At 32.8% G+C, this 22,122-nt stretch overlaps 1 protein-coding gene across 2 annotated transcripts in view; it reads left to right on the forward strand.

Annotated features, from left to right (window-relative positions):
* The window catches only part of LOC142979986 (phospholipid phosphatase 2-like), a 118,003-nt gene that overhangs the window by 66,219 nt on the left and 29,662 nt on the right, over window positions 1–22,122 (forward strand). For both annotated transcript variants that reach the window (XM_076125238.1, XM_076125240.1), the window contains exon 2: window positions 1,379–1,472. In XM_076125238.1, coding sequence (XP_075981353.1) covers window positions 1,379–1,472 — 94 coding nt within the window. The remainder of the gene's footprint in view (window positions 1–1,378; window positions 1,473–22,122) is intronic.

Genomic DNA, 22,122 nt, shown 5'->3' on the forward strand with positions numbered 1-22,122 from the left:
CAGGGTCTAATATATAATTAAAAATACATTTACTATCTGAGGCCTATGAACTCAATTTCTTCATCAAATATTTTTGCACGGGACACTGACTCACCATCCAAAACTTAATCGTTCTTTCAGTCACGTAGAAACAAAGATGGTGGACCTATAAGGTAACATACCATAACCTTCAACAATGATCTGAACGACTGCCGACTTCCTATCCTCAAAGGATAGACTGAATTTATTTAAAAGCAATAAATCTATTTGTCAGATACAGTTAGTACTAAGAAGTGTGTTTTGCGAAAGGAATATGGAAGTGGGTTTTTGTTTTCTGTCAGTCCGCTCGTGAATACGGACGTTGCAACCTGTGTCGCAGAAAAAGTCAAAGTAAATATTATTTGGCGCATTACTATCACTGAAGGAGTAATGAGTATTACTATGTTAAAAAAAGGAAGGAAGAGATTATTTGTATCTTATTGTGTTACAGTAAAGCATCTGATAAATAACTGCGATTGATCATTTACACATTTTGATATTATATTACTATAAAATCAAGGTCTGATCCCTCCTTCAGGGAGGAGACCCTTGCTCAGCACAAACAGAAATTTGTTACAATGATCCACGATATTTTGTTCTCGGCTTTTTTCATCCTTAAAAGGGTTATTAAATAATAATAAGGCGCATAACGTTACATACATTGTCACACCACGACTACTTGTCTAGAACGGGAACCGAACGCCGCATAGAATATAAATACATTGTCACACAGTTGCAAATTCATCCATAACTACTTTACTATAGGTACAAAATGTACTAAACCATTCTATTTCAAGCGTACCCCATAAAGTAACAAACAAATTATTTCAAGACAGCTTTCCCAACGAGAGTTTAAAGTAGTTTAAACTCTAGTTATTCGTGTTAACGCCAGAGTTAACGTGTGCACCGTTAAACTGGGTTTACGATGGGCCGAGACTAATCTGTTGGTTATAGTGCAACCCACCCGATGGTGAGCTGTCACTGTACTATATTTAGAAATGTTAAACGTTTCTGTAGTTAGGTGAAATAATAGGGAAGTAGTATAACTATTACCATTAAATGTTTATAAAAAAGTTACGAATTAAACAAGGATAATCAAATCAATTTCATTCTTAAATAGACCTTACCTGTCGAACTTTAAATAAACGATTATTTTTCATTATAGTTTTAGTGCATAATTACGCATTACTCAAAATTAATTTAAAGTCTAGGTCGAACAAATATTGCAGCTATTTCACTGTCGGCAGATTAAAAATTAAACACAATTTTTGTCCACATGTTACATATTCATTTTTGTCCACATCCGATATAACAAAAATGTCATTATGTTTGCTAATAAAACTTTGTATGTTTGTTACAGACAGCCTCCGAGCAAAGCGCTCCCGCTCCTGAGATGCAGGCGCGACACAGTTACTGGTGGCACCTGCTCATCGATCTACCTATACTCCTGCTAGGTAAGTCTGCCATTAGATGTTATAATAAGTTAGCTACATAAGTTATTTAGTGGTGTAATTTTGGGTAAAATAAGCCTAAAGGTTCATTTTTCTTTACCAAACGTACTCTTTTGTTGAAAATAGTTTACATTACGGGATTTTTAGACAAGAATATAACTTTTTTTTTACGTCGGAAATTACTAATGCCCAGTTTCTGAGCACATTTAGCGGTAGTTTATCTTCTAAATGTACTAATTCTAAATGTATTTCAGAAACCGGGGCTAGGAAATGCAGTCATTAATCAAAGTTTTAATTTGACTTGTTAACCGGGTGCTTGTTAGTAAAAAAGTTTGTTCGCGAATGGTTGGGAAACCACTAAGAAAAAAAAACATATTATCGATACCCATAAAATTAATAGTCTTATTAAAACATATTTGGCCGTCAAAATTATAGTTTAGTATTTTTTGTACCAAAAGTTTGCTGTTATGGCCCTATCAAAGTTTTTCTAACAGTATATTCTAACGATTATAATCAGCTTTTCAATCAAACAACAGACAATTCGATTCGAAATCAATAAGTATTCGTCCAGTGATTAAACATCGCAATCAACTCGCTATAAAAGTTCATCAAAATAATCATCGAACCTACGGCCCATTGAGCGCAATTACAGTGCATCAGTCGCGGACTATTGGAGATTCTAATCTAACATGCATTTTTTTAGATTGAGTAATGTTTGTAGTAATCGTACAACTGCCATACTGTAGTACAATATATCTACTGCAATCAGTATTATTTATATTTTAAGTGTAACGTTTGTCTGTCTGTCTGTTTGTGTGCTTTCGTTTTATGGCTAAAACGCTGAGCCAATTTTAATTAAATATAGCATGATGATTCAGAATCAAAAGTAACTATTCATTTTACCGAAGATGGTTAAAAACCCGTAATACAAACAAGCATATGTTTAAAAAAAATTTTGTTCACCCAATTTGCTCGTAAGCGAAATCACGGTGTCAGCTAGTAATAAAATAAATATCATTAGACGATTTACACAATTCATCTGATTTCAAAATAAAAAGCTTGTACTATTACAGCCACAATACTGATAAACATATTTAAATACTTCTAAATAGACATCAGATTTAAATCTGATCGCTCTCTTCATTCACCGTTTAAATGATCTCAACAATTGCTATTAGCTTCCCACGTGAGACATTTGAGTTTGAACGAACTATTGACTTTTTGAAGTTATGTGGGTGTAAGAAATTGTCATTGAAGGAGGACTTTATGAAGTAACCTGCCACACTCGTAACATCTTGAGGCCTAAGGTTTGTGAAATTAGCTAAGGCCTCAAGAATGCTGTCTTGTGTTGCAGAGAACAATTTACCTAAAGTACGACCAGACCAATACGTTATTTCTGGTCATCCATTCAGCAACGGTACGACCCGTCTTAACACAATTTGAATGGTCATTTAAGAGCACATTCGAGTAGACCAACACAAATTATTTGACTAAATAAAATATTTTGGACAGCAAATTAGCAAACATATGTACTATTGTACATACAACCACAAAGTCTACCAACACAAAACCCGACGCATATAGTAATCAAACCCACGACACCTAAATCCCCATACCATGGTAGTTACTTCACCCATTAGTACTTGTTACTACTATGAAGCATTAAGTAACAAACACGTGTAATCTCAGCCGGGTGCATTGTTCACTTTGTTCATGATATCAGTCGTTCATGTACCGTTGTAACTTCGAAGAAACCTCTGCAATGAAACCTTAGCTGTAATCATGTATGTTGATATCGGAGTCGAGGGTTAAATGGTAGTAATCTTTTAATGAGAGAATGTTGAAGAAACTGATGATTTACTTTGACGTTAGTTACGGAGCTTACGTTGAAATACTAGGTACGTACTATCCATGGCAATGTATCCAATACAAACAAAACAGTAGAGACAATTCGTGCAAGATTAGTCCAAAGATCTTTATAAAGAGGTGACAACTTTCCTCTAAGCTTTTTAACTATGTATCCATCCCTATTAAAATTCACATCTATACATATAGGTATAATGTTTAAGATCGGAGCATTAAGAGCTAGAGCATATTATTATGTTAACAGCCAAGGTTTTTAATAGTCATCAAGATCAAAAAAATATTGTGATTAACAAATAGCGCTGTATTGGATATCAAAAATCTTATAATTCTGTATTAACTAAAATAAATTCCGATTCTGAACTATTTCACAGGCTCCAGAATTCAAGGGTGAGGCTACAGAATTTAATGATGAAAGGATGATAGAAAGGATCTAGTCCGAAATAGTAAGAAAAACACAACCACAGATAAAAACAAAAGACAGAGTGAGGCGTATCTCTGACGTCAACGCATATATCTAAATAGCTTAGCAAATGCAACCAATTCAACATTAACGCGTTTTAAAGTATTTTGATAAAACATTATCTATCACTTGTCTCAGACATACCATTAGCTAGATTTATAGTGAAGTGAAGAGATTTATGACTCTAAGGATACGGGGTTTAACAGTTATGCAACAGCGCTGTCTAGTGACGAGATTAGGAACTTTTAGTGTCCCGTGTTGTCAAATTCAGAAACTAGATAGACTTCATATTTTTACTTAGACATAGTTCTTAAAATGAAATGGTTTGTAAGTTTAAAACTACGAAACTTTTTTCTTTAACAGGTTGATACTGACTGGTTGATTTTTTTTTCATAGAAAACATATCAAAAATCTCATTTCTTAAAGTACTTAGTTATGAAATATTTAATTCTCACACCTGCATAATAATATGCAAACAGAAACATATTGAATGGTATTAACAGTCAATCGTCGGCTACCCATCACATTCTTAACCTCGTCATCTTCGCTTAACCTGCAACATCGATTCGTTTACAAAGCCCAGTTCACACGCACGGTCAAGCGGATTAACGCGTAACTAGTGGGAACCGCCGGCGCCTAGTTTTTTGTCTAGACTAGACTTATAAGTGGTTGAGAATTTAGTTTATTGCACTCCTTTGTAATTAGTGGTACTGTGTGTCATTTTGTGTGCTGTGTTTGGTTTCTTTATAGGGAATATTTTGCAGTAATTATTAAGGATTTTTGCAGTAGATAAAATAAATAATACTGAGTTTAACTAACATTTACCTGTGCTGTCTGATTCAGTCTAGCGTTGAAAAAAATCCAAATAGTTACTTTTGGATTGGAGGTCAACGTTGTGGCTAACGATTCAACGAATTAATAATTTCCTCCTTTTTTAAGTCGGCTGATACATATTCTTAGCTATTGGTATGAAATTTCTTAAAATTACATTATAAAAATTGAACTTATAATGAACGATTTTTCCTCGTTTGGAAGAAGACCCTTGCAGCAGTGGGACAGTCTTGGCTTAAAGAATAGTTTGAAAACTACACATTTTTACTTACAAAATATAACACTTCGTCTAGTTTAACAAAAAACAACCCAGTAACATAAAACTCCCTAAAATTTAACTCTTAAGGCTTCAGTTTGAACCCAATATTAAAAAAGCCTTTCCCACAAAGTAACTAACACCTTGCAGCGTTGCAACACTAATTAAATAACCCGAAACAGTTTCAATAAACAAAACCTGTGGGAATAGTAGCTTATGTTACAGATTCACGTGAATTAAATTGTGTATTAACTGGTTTGACTGCGTGTTAAATAATGACTGAAACTATATGAAAAGCCTTTCGGACGGCTTGGATAACTTTGACACTAGATTTACTACTAACTATACGATAAAAAATATTTGTCAACGTGCGAAGAAAATTTTGCTTCAAGGTAAAAAAAATATTTTAATGTCGCAGTCAATACAAGTTAGAGCTTAAGTTATAGGCTTAATTTTCACTTGAAAGAAATAATGACGTGGAAAAAATCTGTTGTTAAACTTGGTAAGTAAACTTTAAGTACGTTATAATTTATTATAGAAAAGTCGGATAGTCAAATTCTGCAACATATTATTCTCTCCCTAATAAATACGTTTCAGTAATGAAAAGTTGATACATTGATAAATTGATAAATTGAAATTATTATAAATTGAAATAAATACGGGATACACATAGAATACATAACTGAAAAAAATCGTTTAAATAAAAAAAAATCTAAAAGTATAGCTATATATATAAGTATATCTTTGAATCCTATGTCGATTACGCTAGACTCTACATCCCTATGTCGATAGCTGTATTGTCTAGGTGTGTGTATGTAATACGAGAGCATTGTTTGTAATGAAAGAATGTAAACAGCATTGTGATGACCGCGTGATCTAAATGTATTGTGATCAGCGTTCCCTAGAATATAATAAGTATTATGAGTAATCAGTTATCATATTACTAAGGTTGCACCTTGATGACCACCAACAGTTTATATCGGGCAGTGGTTAAGGTTGTCGTTTGTTCAATTTCCACACGAAATTATTAATATTAGACTAAACTTTTATTTAAGTTGGTTATATTAATTAGGCCAGATTATCATAAAGCTCATTTAAAAAAAAGTAACGCGTAGATATCACTCTAGTCACTTGAGCCCAACACGCAAATCAATAGCTAATTGGCCACCTTTTAAAAATATTTCAAAACGTCTAAACCTAGCAATATTTTTATTCGCATGTTAGGTGGTTCCAGTTTAAGGCAAAGCCCTCTCACATACTACAAGCTGGCCTCTATAATGTATTATTCATAGAACTACTATTCTAATTACGATTGTTTAAAAAAATCCCACACTTTTCATCAAAATTTATTTCGCCCAAAGGTTTGTACATTTTTCATTACAGATGTTTATCTTGAATGAAGAATTATAAGTTCACACCATAGTACAGGAAATCTTCCTTTTTGATACAACACATTTGTTTAAATGGTTATTTTTTGGTATTTCTCACAATCTAGTTAAGAATTCCATAGACATTTTGTTATATTCACACATTAAGATGCAAGTTTTTAATTCAAACTACTGAGTTCATTTCAGTTTTAGTTAAAAGTGAAATTAATGGGATTTCGTGTTTTTACCACAAACTAAATCATTCTCATATGCCGTTCAAAGCATAGTACAAGAATATAAAGCAGTCTTTCCCCTGACGAGTATGAAAGTGATAACATAGAAAAAAAGACAAAAAATCAAACCACCTTGACGGAACTTGTACAATAATGAACACATTTGCAATAATAATTGACAACGATTGTCATAAAATTTTTGCGTGTATCTTCCGTGTCTACTACATGTTCTACTTCACCAATCATCCATATCTATTTCATTTTTTACTGAACTAATTCTAACAAAATTCCCACTATTCCCAACGTCCCCACCTCCCAGACAAAACAAAATAATTCCCACACGCAACAATTTGACCAGCTCAGTTTATCTTGAAACAAGATCATAGTGCGGCAGTTTTTGTCTGCTTGTGTGGTCGATGTCACGCGATACCTGACACTGTTGACACTGCTGACATCGCCTTGACACTAGTCACGAGTGTCGTGACACTCGTGTACACAAGTTTTGGACATTTATACTTGTGATTTTGTAGTTGTATTTACATGGAAAATGTAATTTGAGAAGACGGTATTAAGTTACGGTATTTCGTTTGTTCAGTAGGTGTTGGTTTTGAGTCTCGAGTAGAAAATATACAAACGTATAAGTTGAGAATTTCCTCTTTTTTGAAGTTAGTTAAAATTTCTATTAAATATCAATATAAACTACGGAGTATCGTGATTGTATTTTAATAATATTTACCTGTATTTATGTAAAACGTGGTTTGTTGAATAAATATTATGTACGTTGACAAAAGAACTTAGACCTTTTAGACGGTTTATTAGTTCACTTAGTTTTGTTTGTTCAATAAATAGTTCCGTTTACTTATAGTGTTTCTGAAATTAAATAAATGGTAGGTATTTATATATTTTAAAGAGTTTTAGGTTAAATATTCCACAACTTATTTACATCAAATGAAATAATATCACAATTTTACCTGCTGTTTAAAAATGCGTATTATTAGATAAAGAAAAAAAAAACAAAACTTAAAATATAAAAACGAAATATTTATACATCTTCTCTAAATAAAATAAATATCTTTCAATCATTATTATTGTTATGATGACTCCATGATTTGCTTGAGATCAGTCGGTCAGGTAAACATTGATAAAATATTATATTTTAATAAACAATCAACCATCTTATGAACAATCTCGAACCGAATGAATGTGTAAAAATATTACATCACATTTTTTATCTTTACCCGACAGCTAAGTTAAAAGGAAGGTTATGATTTTGCTCTATATTTATGCATTTGATACACATCTCTCTGTTCCTTTGTGACGATCAAACTACATTTATAAACGCCATAAAATTAGTTCAACATTCCTTTTTTTACGCAAATCCTAAATTACAAAACTTCACCAATCAGTAATACTTATTATTAGAAATTACCTAACCTTTTGTAGGACGTTTATTTCAACATGGTTGCTTAGCAGTCAAAAGAATACGACTTTTTTAAAGCCTAACCCTTCCTCCTCGTTTGGGCGAAGACCCTTGCCCTGCAGTAGGACAGTAAGGGGTTAAAAAGAGATTAGTAAAAGCCAGGGAGCTGGAAAGTTAAAACTTAATTATATCTAGAATGAGCGAAACCAGTGATCTACGTGCGACGTCAGATACGGCTAGTAGATTAATAAATTATAGCAAAATTGTGCTCATTCTGTTCACCTTAAAACTACAATCTCTACAGCCATTAATCAAGCACATTCCAGCCCACAACAAAATGTCTAAAATACCGCACTAATTAAAAGCACTGCACTAAAATACTTAATATAATAAGACAGGCACATTCTTAAACTATGAAGTAACTAGGTTATACCCACGACTTTACTCTTTTTGTAAACTAATGTCCTTGTTAATAGTTACAAAAGAGTAAAGTAAAATATGTTTTTCAGTTTGCCTTTACTGCTAAACTGAATTTTAAACAAATTGATCTAAAAATTATTAGAATAATCTTATATACATATACATATATTCTTATTATTTTTTATTCTTTAAACTAGAGAAATAAATTGGAAAAGGACTTTTAGAGAAGAGCCGATTAGATAACCTTTATTACTAACTATAATATTATTTTCACGTCTTCGCGTGGCAGTGAGAAAGCAACAGATTCCCTTTAAAAGTATTCAATCTCTGAAAATGTTCAACTAAAATTATGCAAGTAGTTTTAACGACAGACAAACAAACGGTAACAATCGTATAATATGTGTATCAGTGCAACGAACGATATCGTCCTAATTTCGTTCAAGGACCAGCTATTTACTTTATTACGGTTATGCCCTTTTAAGGATGAAACACTCGGCCCTTGTATAGCATTTGTATCTTTGTTTACATACTATAAAACATAGTGTAACCTTGAGTGAGAGACTGTGGTATAGTGGTTGTGATTGCAACTCCTACGCAAAGGTTTGAGGTTTGAATCCTGGGCTAGTCTAAAAGTCAGTTTTGCTTTCAAAATATGTTCAGTGGTTGCCCAGATTATCTTTATATATATAATTATTCTGTAAGTGTGTATGTCACTGAACTTCTCTTAAACGACTGGACCGATTTTGATGAAATTTTTTGTGTGTTCAAGGGGATCTGAGAATGGTTTAGATTCACAATTTTGTCCGCTGGACAATGGTTTTTTATTTAATTTTTATGGCAAAACAACGTTTGCCGGGTCAGCTAGTTACTTTTTAAAATAATATGTCTAAGTTTACTGTTTTTGATACAGGATTAATTTCGTCATAAATGGAACAACGATTTAACCGTGAAAGAGTGAAAAACAGTCATGCTTTCTTGCATTTATGATATAAGTATGAAATACTTTGTTCGGTTTGTATGATTATACTTTAAGTATGTTTCGAATCGCGGGTTAATAATATAATGATTAACAAATATAATATTATAACATATTTCTTACATCAGATGTAAAAAACTTAATATGTTTGTTGTAGCTTTGGTGACTTTACCAATCCATTTTCTTTAAAATGTTAATTTTCTTAACTACGAACAAAAGTATTAGCCATATAAGTTCTTTGACCCACTTTTCAAGCAAGCAACATATAAATTACTATGATATGTTTCCACAGTTTTCCGTTATGTGGTGGGCAGAGCTAACTAACACAGACATGATATATTAATACTATCTATATCTATACTAATATAATAAAGCTGAAGAGTTTGTTTGTTTGTTTGAACGCGCTAATCTCAGGAACTACTAGTCTGATTTGAAAAATTCTTTCAGTGTTAGATAGTCCATTTATCGAGGAAGGCTATGGACTATATATCTTTACGCTACGACCAATAGGAGTCGAGTAGCAATAAAAATGTTACTAAAACGGGGAAAATTATGACCCATTCTCTCTTATGTGACGCAGGCGAAGTTGCGCGGGTCAGCTAGTGTTAAAATAAACGTATAATGTTTTTATATTTATACAAACTCATAACTGCATTTTTTTAGTTTATGTGAATCATTTGTTTCCGCCTACGTTTTTAGACGGTAGTTGATTGTAGCTTGCATATATTATGAGGAATACTATTTTTCATATGTAGATATTAATATGGTAAAATTTATTTGATAGTATTATGAACTAGTTAATATGTGTAGCTGCGCACGTCTTCAAAATTTGAAGTCCCATTTCAACCGTTTCGTGATTGATTTAAAAAAAGGTTATTTTTATTTCGGATTTTTAACTATTACTATGTACAATTTGATCAATTCGGTACATAAGCTGTAAAAACGAAACATATAGTCTCTCGAAACTTAAAATAAAATTCTTCAGCTATTATTCTAGATGACTGGTTTCAGCTTTACACAAATATCAGTAACTTTTAAATTTAATTATTATCTGCAAAATATTACACAAAAAATCTATAAAATTAAATTCATTAAAACTTAAAATACTTTATACATCTACAGCTGACTGTACACACTCGACAACTATAAGACCCTGTGTACACAGTACACAATGTTATCGGTCGAGTTTATCGGACACGTATCGGGCCGATAGCCGATCTGTACTTCACCTTATTGTAAACTCACAATGTCAATAGCGGGTTCAAAATGCTGAGATGGGTATCAGTTACATGACTTACATAGTTTTTCTTGTTAACGAACAACTTCAGAGTAAAATAACTATTTTTTTTTACCACCTTTAAGGTATTTTTGTTACTAACACTATGGACACCTTGTCTGAAATAAGAATTTGAATTATTGTCGTATTTAGAATTGAATTAAGCCTATTGACACAAAAATATACTCAGTTGTAAACCAAAACCTTACTTATTAATAATTCTGTCATTGAAGAAAACCGCATGCAATAGCAATAAGTAGTTTTAGTTTAAGTTTTCTATGGAAAGATTTTATTTGCCATCTCACCTACCAATCTGTAAATGGCTACAGATCAACCTACTGCCAAAGTTGTTCAAGCCGCCCAAAAGCCTTTGACATGGCTTAACGACTGTTATCTTTAATTTACAAAAACCGCGACCGACTTTTACCGTGCCCTCCGAAGCACGGAGTCGCTCAGTACAAATACCGCTTTGCGGTTACTCAGCTATAGTATGACTGCGCTAACGGTTGCTTATCCCACTGATTGTGTACCGACCGATATTCTTATTTAAATTTGCAGTCACGTGACATGCATTTCGACCACGAAGACAGTTTCAGGAAGATAAAATACTCGTTTCTTAGTCATTCTAAAAGGCAATAAAACTGATACACATAATTATATTGTTATTTGAAAACAAATCTGTAACGTTATACCCGTGTGTACATCTTGCATCTCTAACCTATTTGCTTCAAACTAGAGTAGGCTACATGTACGACTTTACGACAAAACAGTGCGTTTTATAGCGTGAGTCGTTGCGACAGTCACTTTGTGTGGCGCTTGCCTAATTTCATAGCTTTATGAACGTTTTATTAAAAGTTAGTGTGGTTTTTATCTTTTATGCAATGCAGTCACACAGAAAAAAGTACGCACCCTTTTAAAAGCGGGCATGAATATTTGAGTTTATCCTTTAATTTTGTTTAAATACAAAAAAAATGTGATGTCTTACGTTATAATTAGGTTAAGACTCTAAATGCTCATGATCATGCTAAGAGCTTTGCCCAGCAATGGGACAGTATAGTATATAGTATAGAAAAAAATAGGCACAGTTTTTTTTATTGGGTTTAAAAACAAACAATACAAAAGTTTCCCATTACTTACAAGACCAACAACATAGGTACGTAGAAAACTGTACATCAACATACGTACCACAAACAAAACGTCTTTCCATAAATATTCCCATCACAATAGCCGGCAGTGTCCCATATTTTTCAATATGGCGTCAGATCGCTCAGTTTTTACATCAAACATCCGCGTGTTATCAAAACAGTTACAGTTATTACAATAGGATTCCGTTACTGAGGTTACAATTGAAATACGCATCAGATTCACAGTATACACAGTGAACTGCCTTGTGACACTAGAGACTATACTCGGGCCATTTCAAACGTGCATGTCATTTTATCGAAGTCTCTCGTTCGCACATTGTCACATTCCTATGTTTCTTTTGATTATGACTTAGTGAGCACGTTTGTAACGGCCTGACTATAGCGCCGTCCCACCCTGTGTCGATTTGATGACTAGGGAATAGATATCTCACGAAACAAAAATGATCGTCTAACTATCAACAGCTATTAAAAAATAAGCATTTTTTCAGCAGTGATAGTCGACCGAACTAAGATTGCATTATTGATTAGATTAATATCCACTATTCTATAAGTAGGTACATTGTTTCCTTTCCAGAAAGATGGTTAGTAATATGTTACGTAAAAACTGTAATAGTTGTCAACTGAAAAACCTATAAAGTATGCTAGTAAATATGATGGATTCAATGGACTGAGACAAAGGCCAGGTACTGCACTTTCACAGTATCAAGTTTACTGTGCTGTGTCCACTATGTAAACACCATGATATATTTATATTTGTACATCATTTATGGAGCATGAAGAGATTTAATTTGCATCCATGTTTGTTAAAACGAGTTGATAAGTGTCAGGTTTCGTTGCATGTGTGTGGCTTGGACTTTTATTATCAACGATTTTAGGTTAATAGTCAACATTTGTAATCCGTGGACCGAGAAAAATTGAATATTTTGTGTGTTTATAACCTTTTATATCAATTTGAACAGTTCACAATAGTGGAATTTTGGAATGATTGTATTAATTCAGTATAGCTTTATTATAAACTAGCTGACCCGCGCAACTTCGCTTGCGTCACATAAGAGAGAATGAGTCAGAATTTTCCATGTTTTTGTAACACTATTTACTGTTAGGTACTCTGCTCCTATTGGTCGTAGCGTGATGATATAAAATATGCTTTTTTTCACGAAAAATATTCTCAAAATTATTTATTCCTCTTAATATAACGAAGTCGCGCTAAGGCATATCCGCCATTTAAACAGTTGCCATGGTAACGGAATTTTGTTAATTCAATGTCATTATAATATTGATTTTTCGCGACTTCGTTAAATTTTCTGAATTTTCCCGGGAAATGCGTCATTTTCCCGGGGTAAAAAGTAGCCTATGTCCTTTCTCGGGTATCAAAATATCTCCATACCAAATTTCATGCAAATTGGTTCAGTAGTTTAGACGTGATTGAGTAGCAGACAGACAGACAGACAGACAGACAGACAGACAGACAGACAGTTACTTTCGCATTTATAATATTAGTATGGATAATCCGGGTTATTCTATACTACCTTCGTTTTCTTTTACTTTTTTTCATCAATAGGTAGAATGAAAATTTTACAACGTCAACAAACGCAAAAGTCCAACTATCTGTTACGTTTTCACGGCTACACAGTTTAACCGATTTTGATAAAATATTGTAGGAAAATAGTAGAAGACACGAAGTTAAATATGAGCGACATTAGCTTAAATAATCAGCCTGTAAGCCACTGAAAAATTTGAAAGCAGCTGTAGCCGCGTGATTTTACTAGTACTTAACATTAATATACCACAATCAGATACCGAACCAGTTATTGCCTGAAGCGATGCTTGCCGCTGAACTCTTGGTAAACAGACTAATAATAGGTCTTATATTACGAAAGTCTAGGAAATAAAATATAGGTTGCCTGTCATGGAGATTTCTGTAGTGTTTGGATGATAGTGTTCGTTTAAAGTACCGTTTATAGAATAATACGAAACATAAACGTTTGATCGTGACTTACGTTTATAGTGGCGCCACCTAGTTTAAGAAATAGAAGTTAACCTGTCTTTAACCGACTTACAAGATAAAGTAGGTTCTCAATTCGTTGCAAGTTTACTCAATTCTTCGATAACACGATTACATAAAGACCGACTTAAATGTTTTTTAATTAAATATAAGTTTAGTACACACTGAAGTCGTTTGTATTAAGAGTTTTAGGTTTTCTGGAAACTATAAGTCGAATTTGTTTCCTATCTGTGAGATATCCACATTCATGAAGAAGGCAAGGCAGGATAAGCTTACTAAAGTCACTTCGATAATAAGCATAAGGCGAAAAGATTACGGCAAAAGGAGGTAAAACTGTAAGGCACGACTAGTGTAACAATATCCTTTTTCAAAAATAAAAAGAAATCTAAAACTGGCCCATACTGGCCATAAATACATCAACACCTTACATGATAAAATGTATACGGAGCTATGATAATATCTATTGTCTATCTCCAAAATAAAAGACACGAAATATATTCTTTCTTAATGTGATTCTAATGTTTCAATGATATTGAACCCTTTTGTTTTGTTATTCGTATTTTAACCAGTTGCATTGTTACGGAGTAGTATTATGGGTCTCAAACGCGATGTTTTTGTTCTAACAGTTATCTATGACCACAAAATGTCTAATGTATTTTGACCAGAGTGTCGGTTAACAAGTAAACTTTCAAAAAGCCTTGATGGTATTGTGGCTGTGGTCCGGTTAGTGGTAGATGTGAGTGACGGGTAGTCTCGTGTTCGTATCCTGGGTCGGGGCAAAAGTTGTTCATTAGCTTTTCTATTAAGAATTTCTCAGTGATTCCCAGAAATTAGGAAGTTAAGGGTAAACTGACGAGTTTTGTAGAGCACGGAAAGCCATTGGTTGTGAGCCTAAACTCTCAGTGGTCGTCCCACCAGGCTATGAGAAGAGCATAAAACTATAAGGAAAGTCTTACACCATGGCTAGTTTCATTAAAATTGGCCATAGCTGCTAATTTTAATGGAACCAGCCACGTTATAAGCCAGAATGGAATAAAACACTCATAAGTTTAAAGTTATTATAGCTACCATCGAAACATTTGTTTTATTCGAGTCGTTTAAATAAAAGTTTCGTATTGCAACAGGTTGTATTGTTACGTAGAACCTATTGTTGCGTGTTTATTACACTCTAATAGTAGTTATGGAGTTAGAGTCGTATTGGTTTTGTAACTTTGTTGGGTAAAAGAATTACTGTAGATTTAAGATTAAAATTCTGCCAGAATAGATTGAAATATTACTAACAAAACCATTAGTGATTAGAAAATGTTGCAAAGGTTAGAGATTTTTAAAACAAAAGGAGTCTACGAGTATTACCAAAGTAAAATTACTAAGACCCCACTAAATTATATATGCAATGCAAAATAATGATAAATCAGTTTAATATTTCACCTAAATCCATACTGTCATTATTGGTTTTTATCAATAGAGAAATAATACAAGCTTAGAATTAAGATTGACAAATCTCTTCAAAAAATGAACAGCGAACATTGTGAACAGAATGGGCTTAAAATATCTTCCAACCGCATTCGCGTCAAGACACGTTTTGTCAACATTTTAAAGACAAACACCACAAATATGTCCATTTGAAATAACGCTTCAGAATTTCATCCGAATTCGAACCATGACGTGATGAAGTAACATCCATTTCTTTTTATAGTAAAACTAGCGGGACAAATTATTCAGTCCAAACTCTGAGCCCGATCGCAGCGCTATAATTTTCTGGTCATGTTCAACAATTCCTATCATACTTCAGTATATCTAATGTAACACTTCTGGATAAGTTTCAGATGGAAAATGGATTTGGCAGTTATTTATATGCACTTTCTGTAACTTTATCTAGCAGAGGTTATGTGCCACAATCTTTAGCTGTAGTAGTTTCACGGCTGATGAAATTCCAATTTTCTATGCACAATTTTATTACATAAAGGTGTTATAGATAGGTTATAGTGTCAACATGAACCCTGGGGTCTTAAGTACAATGATATTTAATCCTAAAAATCTTCCTCCTCGGTCACTATCGACTAGTAAAGTTTGTATGGTAATTCGTTCAGTAGTTATTGCGAGTATTTAGACCTACACAATTATGTAGCAAGGAAGAGTTTTAATTAATTGAGTAGTTTTTGAAATTATCGCGAACATATAAAGATAGATTTGGGCAGGAAACTTTGCATTTTTAATATAGTGATGTTATGTGACACCAAAAGTATCTGAAATAGTGATGAAACGGCGGACAAGCCATGAAATCGACATCCTCTACTATAGGATGCGACAGTGTATAAATAAAATACAATAAGGAAGTCCAGTATAGATTTATGTGATCGCCGTTTATGATACCGTGTTTAGTGAATTCGGACGTTTGATGAAAGCTCCGGATTGTTCTTTGTCATTTGACTGCTACATTTGCTATCAGTTCTGGAAACACACTACCTGACTAGATACAAAAAACAATCATCTTTTTATATGGAAATAAATGTGAGACGGGTAGTTTCAGGTCAAAATATTTATTGAACAAAAATAATAATATGTATAATAATATGTGTGTCTAAGTAATTTTACTTGATCTAATGAATGCTATTTTTTTTTAAGAGATGATGCTACGAATCCGATAGTTCATAATTTTAAAAGCTTTTCCCCTTTCATTATAGTTATGGTATCCGTGCGTAATTTATGAGACTAATAACAATGATTTAGATACTTATAATGTTCCCGGAAAACACCCAAAAATTGTGTATTTAATAATCCTAATTCTTCAATATAACTTCAATATATCAAACATTTATAACGACCAGTTTCCTAAATGAGGTATAAAATTGGACTAATGTTACCACTTTTATGATTTATCACCAGTCAGACCGGCCACCCAAGTGTTTATAATTGACTGTATCTCAATCAACTTTCGCGAATTGAGTAATTATTATATAAGGATTGCAAGAAACTAGTGGTACAGAAGGTAGATAAATTGCTAGATAAATTAATAACTTAAAACGTGAAAATATTATTATCTCTCTGCTTTGCTTTCCGGGAAAATCATGAAAATGTTCTTCCTAGCTCTTTATCACATTTTATCTAAATCGGTATTGCAGGTTAGCTTTGAAAGCTAAGTTACAGTAATAGTTAATTTCGTATTTACAGCATGGTGACGACTTCTTCCTTATTTTTTCCTTAAATGTAAAATATAAAAGAAACGAAAATATATAACTAATTCTACTATTGTCATAAAAAGTTTGTATGTTGTTTTAGGTGTTGTCTGCTTTGCAACTATTGAACAGATTTTGATGAGATTTCTGGTTTAATACATAAGATTAACAATATACCTAGGTATTTTTTTTCACGCGCTCCAAAATGCGAGCAGGAGATAGTACTTACGAAACAGAATATTTGCGAATATATAACCAAGAATAAATTCTAAATCTTTATAAAGACACGACAGAGGAATGCATTAGACTAACTCAGATGGATGGATCAACGTGATCTGCTGCGCGCGCGCATGCGAACACCCGTGACTGCGACCACTAGAACAATTTGTAACACTGACGTTCTCTTACATGACCATGTACATACAGTTACTAAGAACATATATAATAGGTCTTTATTTTACTTATTTATTGAAAATAACATATCTAGTATATCCAGACTACGACGCTTACATTAGATATTAAATATAAAAGCATGCTTGGCAGAGAGCATAGATCATAACTCTGAAAAGAATTTGGGCTTATTTTAGTTATATGCATTGAAGAGTTTTTATTTTGGTTTGAACCTCATTCCTTAGGCCAATAATTATTATAATCAAAGTATCATTATTTTTTTTGTATTAACCAAATCTTTAATTAAGTCACCTCAAGTAATTATGCTAAGAAGTCTTTAAACAATATTTTTATAATGGTAACCGAACTAGAGACCCTTCAATTAAATAGTGAGTACCGGAAAACCGAAAAAAAAACGATAAATTTTGTGACATGAGATTCTTCAGCTCCTATAAATTCTTTAAACTAGCACATCATGACATAGAACGATCTAGAACGTACCAAAAGTCTTTAAATCTAATTCCAGTATAAGTCTGCTGTGTCTTTGTGCAATGACCCCAAACACCGCTAATTGCTCCATACAAGACTAAAACAACACATAACACGACAAAACCAAATCATTATCAACCTAATGTCTTTGTAATAAGGTTTATGATACATGCAAAAGTATATTGGTAAAAGAAAATAAGAGACATGTAAAAATGCAAGTGATTTTCGACTTTATGTCTTATGTAGTAAGGTGTAAGATATGTGAAAAGTATTGTGGTATAGAAGAATATTAGGTCAGCAGTTGCAGTATGCTAATTCAATAAAAACGATGTGTTACTCCAAATTGTGTGTGGTCTAATAAATTTTGTAATTAAATGCTTTTTGTACGGAAGTTTCTTTTTAGAGGGATAGGGGTCAAAGGTTTTGACCTTATATTAGGTGAATTAAAAACGTAAGCTATTCCATGATTTAAGATAAATCGCACTTTTCAGAAGTAAAGTTCAAAAATGAACTTTGACATTTTTGACAATTATTTTTATCTACAGCCCAAATCAGACAATATTTTTAGAAAATTTCAATGAGAAATTGAAAAGATAGACAGCGCATTTTCTGACCCAGGACTTGAATCCGAGACTTTGTTGATCAGCAGTTGAAAACACTGCCACTAAAAGTCATCTTTCTAAGCCACAGACCTCTGAAATATCAAAATTACAAGTTTTATGGTCCTTTAACTTTACGAAACTAACACGGGTTCAACGAACTCTCCATGACCGACCTATGACCTAACGCATGTAAATTACATCTATTACTCGCTTTTACGTACACCTAGATTAACATCTATGCAATAAACTAACCGTTGTAACAAATCGCATCATTAATAGCACAGTATTTCTACAGGAAGTTGTAATGGCGTGTAGTTTTTCATGTTGGCAACATTTGCATTCAAAAGTTATGGATATCATGTGAAGGTTTATTTTATATGGCAACTTTTGCAGTAAGGATTAGTTTTGTATACTTTTGCAAACATACAAACAGCGGAGACGAAGTAACTTCATTACTTATAGTATTTTTAAACCCATTACTACCACTCCCAGTCCCACTACTGGGCAATACTCTCCTTCCGAAAAGAAAAAGTAGTCTTAAGTCTACTACGGCCAAATGCATGAAGAAAGATGTTTTAAAATTCTTTTTTTTATGTATTTGTTTAGGTGGGAATCGAATCCATGACTCTCGCGAGTACAAGTAGTTGTAACTACTGTTACGCTGTGCCGCTGTTGTTAAGATTAGCATGCAAGTTCGTATCACGCGAGGGTTAAAAACTAGTTTGGAATTTAGAATAATATTTAATGAACTAGGCTAAGAAAAAAGTAGGTTTATAGTTGTAGCATACAGGTTAAATATAAAGAAATGTTATAATGTATGTAGTCTTAGAATAAATAGGCTCACAAATGTGTACATGAATTTCCCACACAAAATATTATCAAAACAAACAGAAACCGTCTAATACACTAACTGATCTGAATCTTCAAATATCTCTATACTTATTCTTGTGAAAATCACGAATTACTTACAACTTTGTTAGCTATCTACTTACTATAATTTATTTGTTTAATGTCCATGTTTTATGCATATTATTAAACTAAGCATTGAAACTATGTAATGTAATTTATATAATTAATATAAAAAAACGATAATAAAATACCATTTGATTCCTCCTGATATAGCGGTTCAACCTTAAAAGCTTAACAGAAAGACAAACTATTACATTTTCAATAATGAATATAACATTACCATCCTATACGTCGCGCATTCAGATAAAAATAAGCAAATTCTAGTGCTAAAAATATCGTTTCAAGCTACCTACTAGGTCTAAATCATTCCTAATTTGCCTCCCGCAAGGCCCAGCGTTTATCCACTGTCATTGATAGCCTATCATAGCCGATAGCCGCTGTACAGCCGCCTTAAGGTCATAGCATTATCTATCGCAGGAGTAACCATCAATTTCCTAATACGGAAACATATGGGAAAGTGTCGTGAACGGTCCCGTTGAGGTATGAGGAAATATAAATACTAGAAAAATATACGAAAAATAATTAACATTTAAGGAAAAGGTCCGAGCTTTATTTTACCAAAAATCAGTAGTCAAGTGAAAAGGAACCATTAGAACAACAACAGAAAACATTTCTTATACCTACGCGTAAAAATAGTTAACACAAATCTTCTACAGTAATTTGTATATTAATTTAAAAATCGATTAGACTAATCATCAATCACTGAGTTGAAAATATCATAATATTTAAGAAAATTTACAGACCCTAACAAAAAGACCATTTTCGGAAATATTCCTTTAAACTTTTCATTCGTGATTTAAATGTAACGGTAAACTAAATTTAAAACACCAACATAAAAATAGTACTCCTAAATAAAACTAAGGTACACTTTGACATCTTAACATTCAATTTAATAGTCTACAAGAAACTATAAAAGACTAACATCTATTAAAATGTAAACAAACTTGTAAAATATATCCCTGCACGAACTTTTTTGTTTACTCTTGACAGAGCGAGAGATCCGACATTTCCTCCTACATCAGAAAGAGATAGGCACATAACATTTTGGTTTTACTACTAATTGAAAGAGTGAGAGGTCCGATGTTTTCTCATAGGTTAGAAAGAGATGGATATATAGTAGATGTGATCTTAATCTCGTGACGTTATCTATTAGATCTCAAACGTCGGTCACAACACAGTTTAATTGATAAATCGGTCATCACGACCGATCTATCAATCCATCAGAACTGATCGTAATTACACCAGTCTTGTATACTGGGACAATATTGACAAAATTGACAGTTTCCATAGAAATATTCATAACATAATAAATGACCAAATTACCCACATTCACGTCCAAAAATCGATCTAAATTCTAAACAGCAAAGAATAAATTAAATTATAACCAATTTATTACAAGTAAAGAATAAAATATCTTGTATATTTAAACTTTCACCTACAAATGTATCAAATGTTTCTTAATTTGGTTATAAATTTGCATAAATCTATACTAATATTATAAAGCTGAAGAGTTTGTTTGATTGTTTGTTTGTTTGAACGCTAATCTCAGGAACTACTGGTCCGATTTGAGAAATATTTCACTGTTCGATAGCCCATTTATCGAGGAAGGCTATATATCATCACGCTACGACCAATACGAGCAGAGTATGAGTAAAAAGTGTTACAAAAACGGGGAAAATTGGGATCCATTCTCTCTTATGTGACGCAAGCGAAGTTGCGCGGGTCAGCTAGTTTGGTTATAAATTTGCATAAATGCTTAATAAACTCATAGATCGATTGAATTTTCTTACTAAAATTGGAAAAGGTAGTTTTTCGTACATTTTATGGTGCCGGATGACCATGTATTATGGGATGCATATTATTTACATGTTCCGCTTTTTATAGAGCAGCATTGGGAGTCTGCGGCTGGTTTTAAATAATGTGAATAGTTAAATAAAATGCCACCTGTCTATGGATTTAACCAGTTTTTGTAATACATTGATTTTGGGTTTAGAAGTAGAGTATTTGAATTTGTAGATTTTTACTTAAGAATCGGTATATTTCTAGAGTATACCTCTAGAAATATCTCATAGGCAGTCATTCAGTCAGCATACATGTTTTGTACGCATGACTGTATAAGTGTATAATGCACATGCCATTTATAAAACTATTATAATCGCTTCGATGTTTCGAAATTCGCATTTAAAATGGATAAATATTCGGAGGTTGTAGATTTAGCTGTCACAAACTTAAAAAGAAACCGAAACGCGTCTCGGTGCGACTTTAAATTTCCGATACCAAAATAAAAGTAACCTGGTGCTTACCCAATTTCTTATACAAAACATTTGAAAACACGCTAATTATGTCTGTTCCTATATCTATAGCAGAAATTGAAACAGGAAACTTAACTTTTCGAAATCACACCGATGTTCCTTTCAGCGTAATCGTCCCAATTCCACTTCCCGTATGTTTCTACACACAGCGTCAATTGCCTACAGCCGAATGCAATTGCAGTTGCAATTGCGGTGGCCTAGTTCTATAGTATTAACCCACTAGAAGTATATTAGAAAATACAATATTTTAGGTAAAAAACTTTATTGCGTGGACTTTTCTAATGAAATCGTGTTTTTTCTTAGGTAAAGTCTAATTTTAAAAAAATAGGGATAACAAGGAGTTTGAATGTTCAAAATTTCAAAAATATTTATGAATAATGTATGAATGTGATTGAAGCAAAAGAAGCTTATAAGGGTTGTGAGAAGTGGAGGTTTTTAGACTCTTATTATTTTTAGAGTA

The sequence above is a fragment of the Anticarsia gemmatalis genome, chromosome 17 (assembly GCF_050436995.1).
Source record: "Anticarsia gemmatalis isolate Benzon Research Colony breed Stoneville strain chromosome 17, ilAntGemm2 primary, whole genome shotgun sequence".
NCBI classification, from domain to species: Eukaryota; Metazoa; Arthropoda; class Insecta; order Lepidoptera; family Erebidae; genus Anticarsia; species Anticarsia gemmatalis.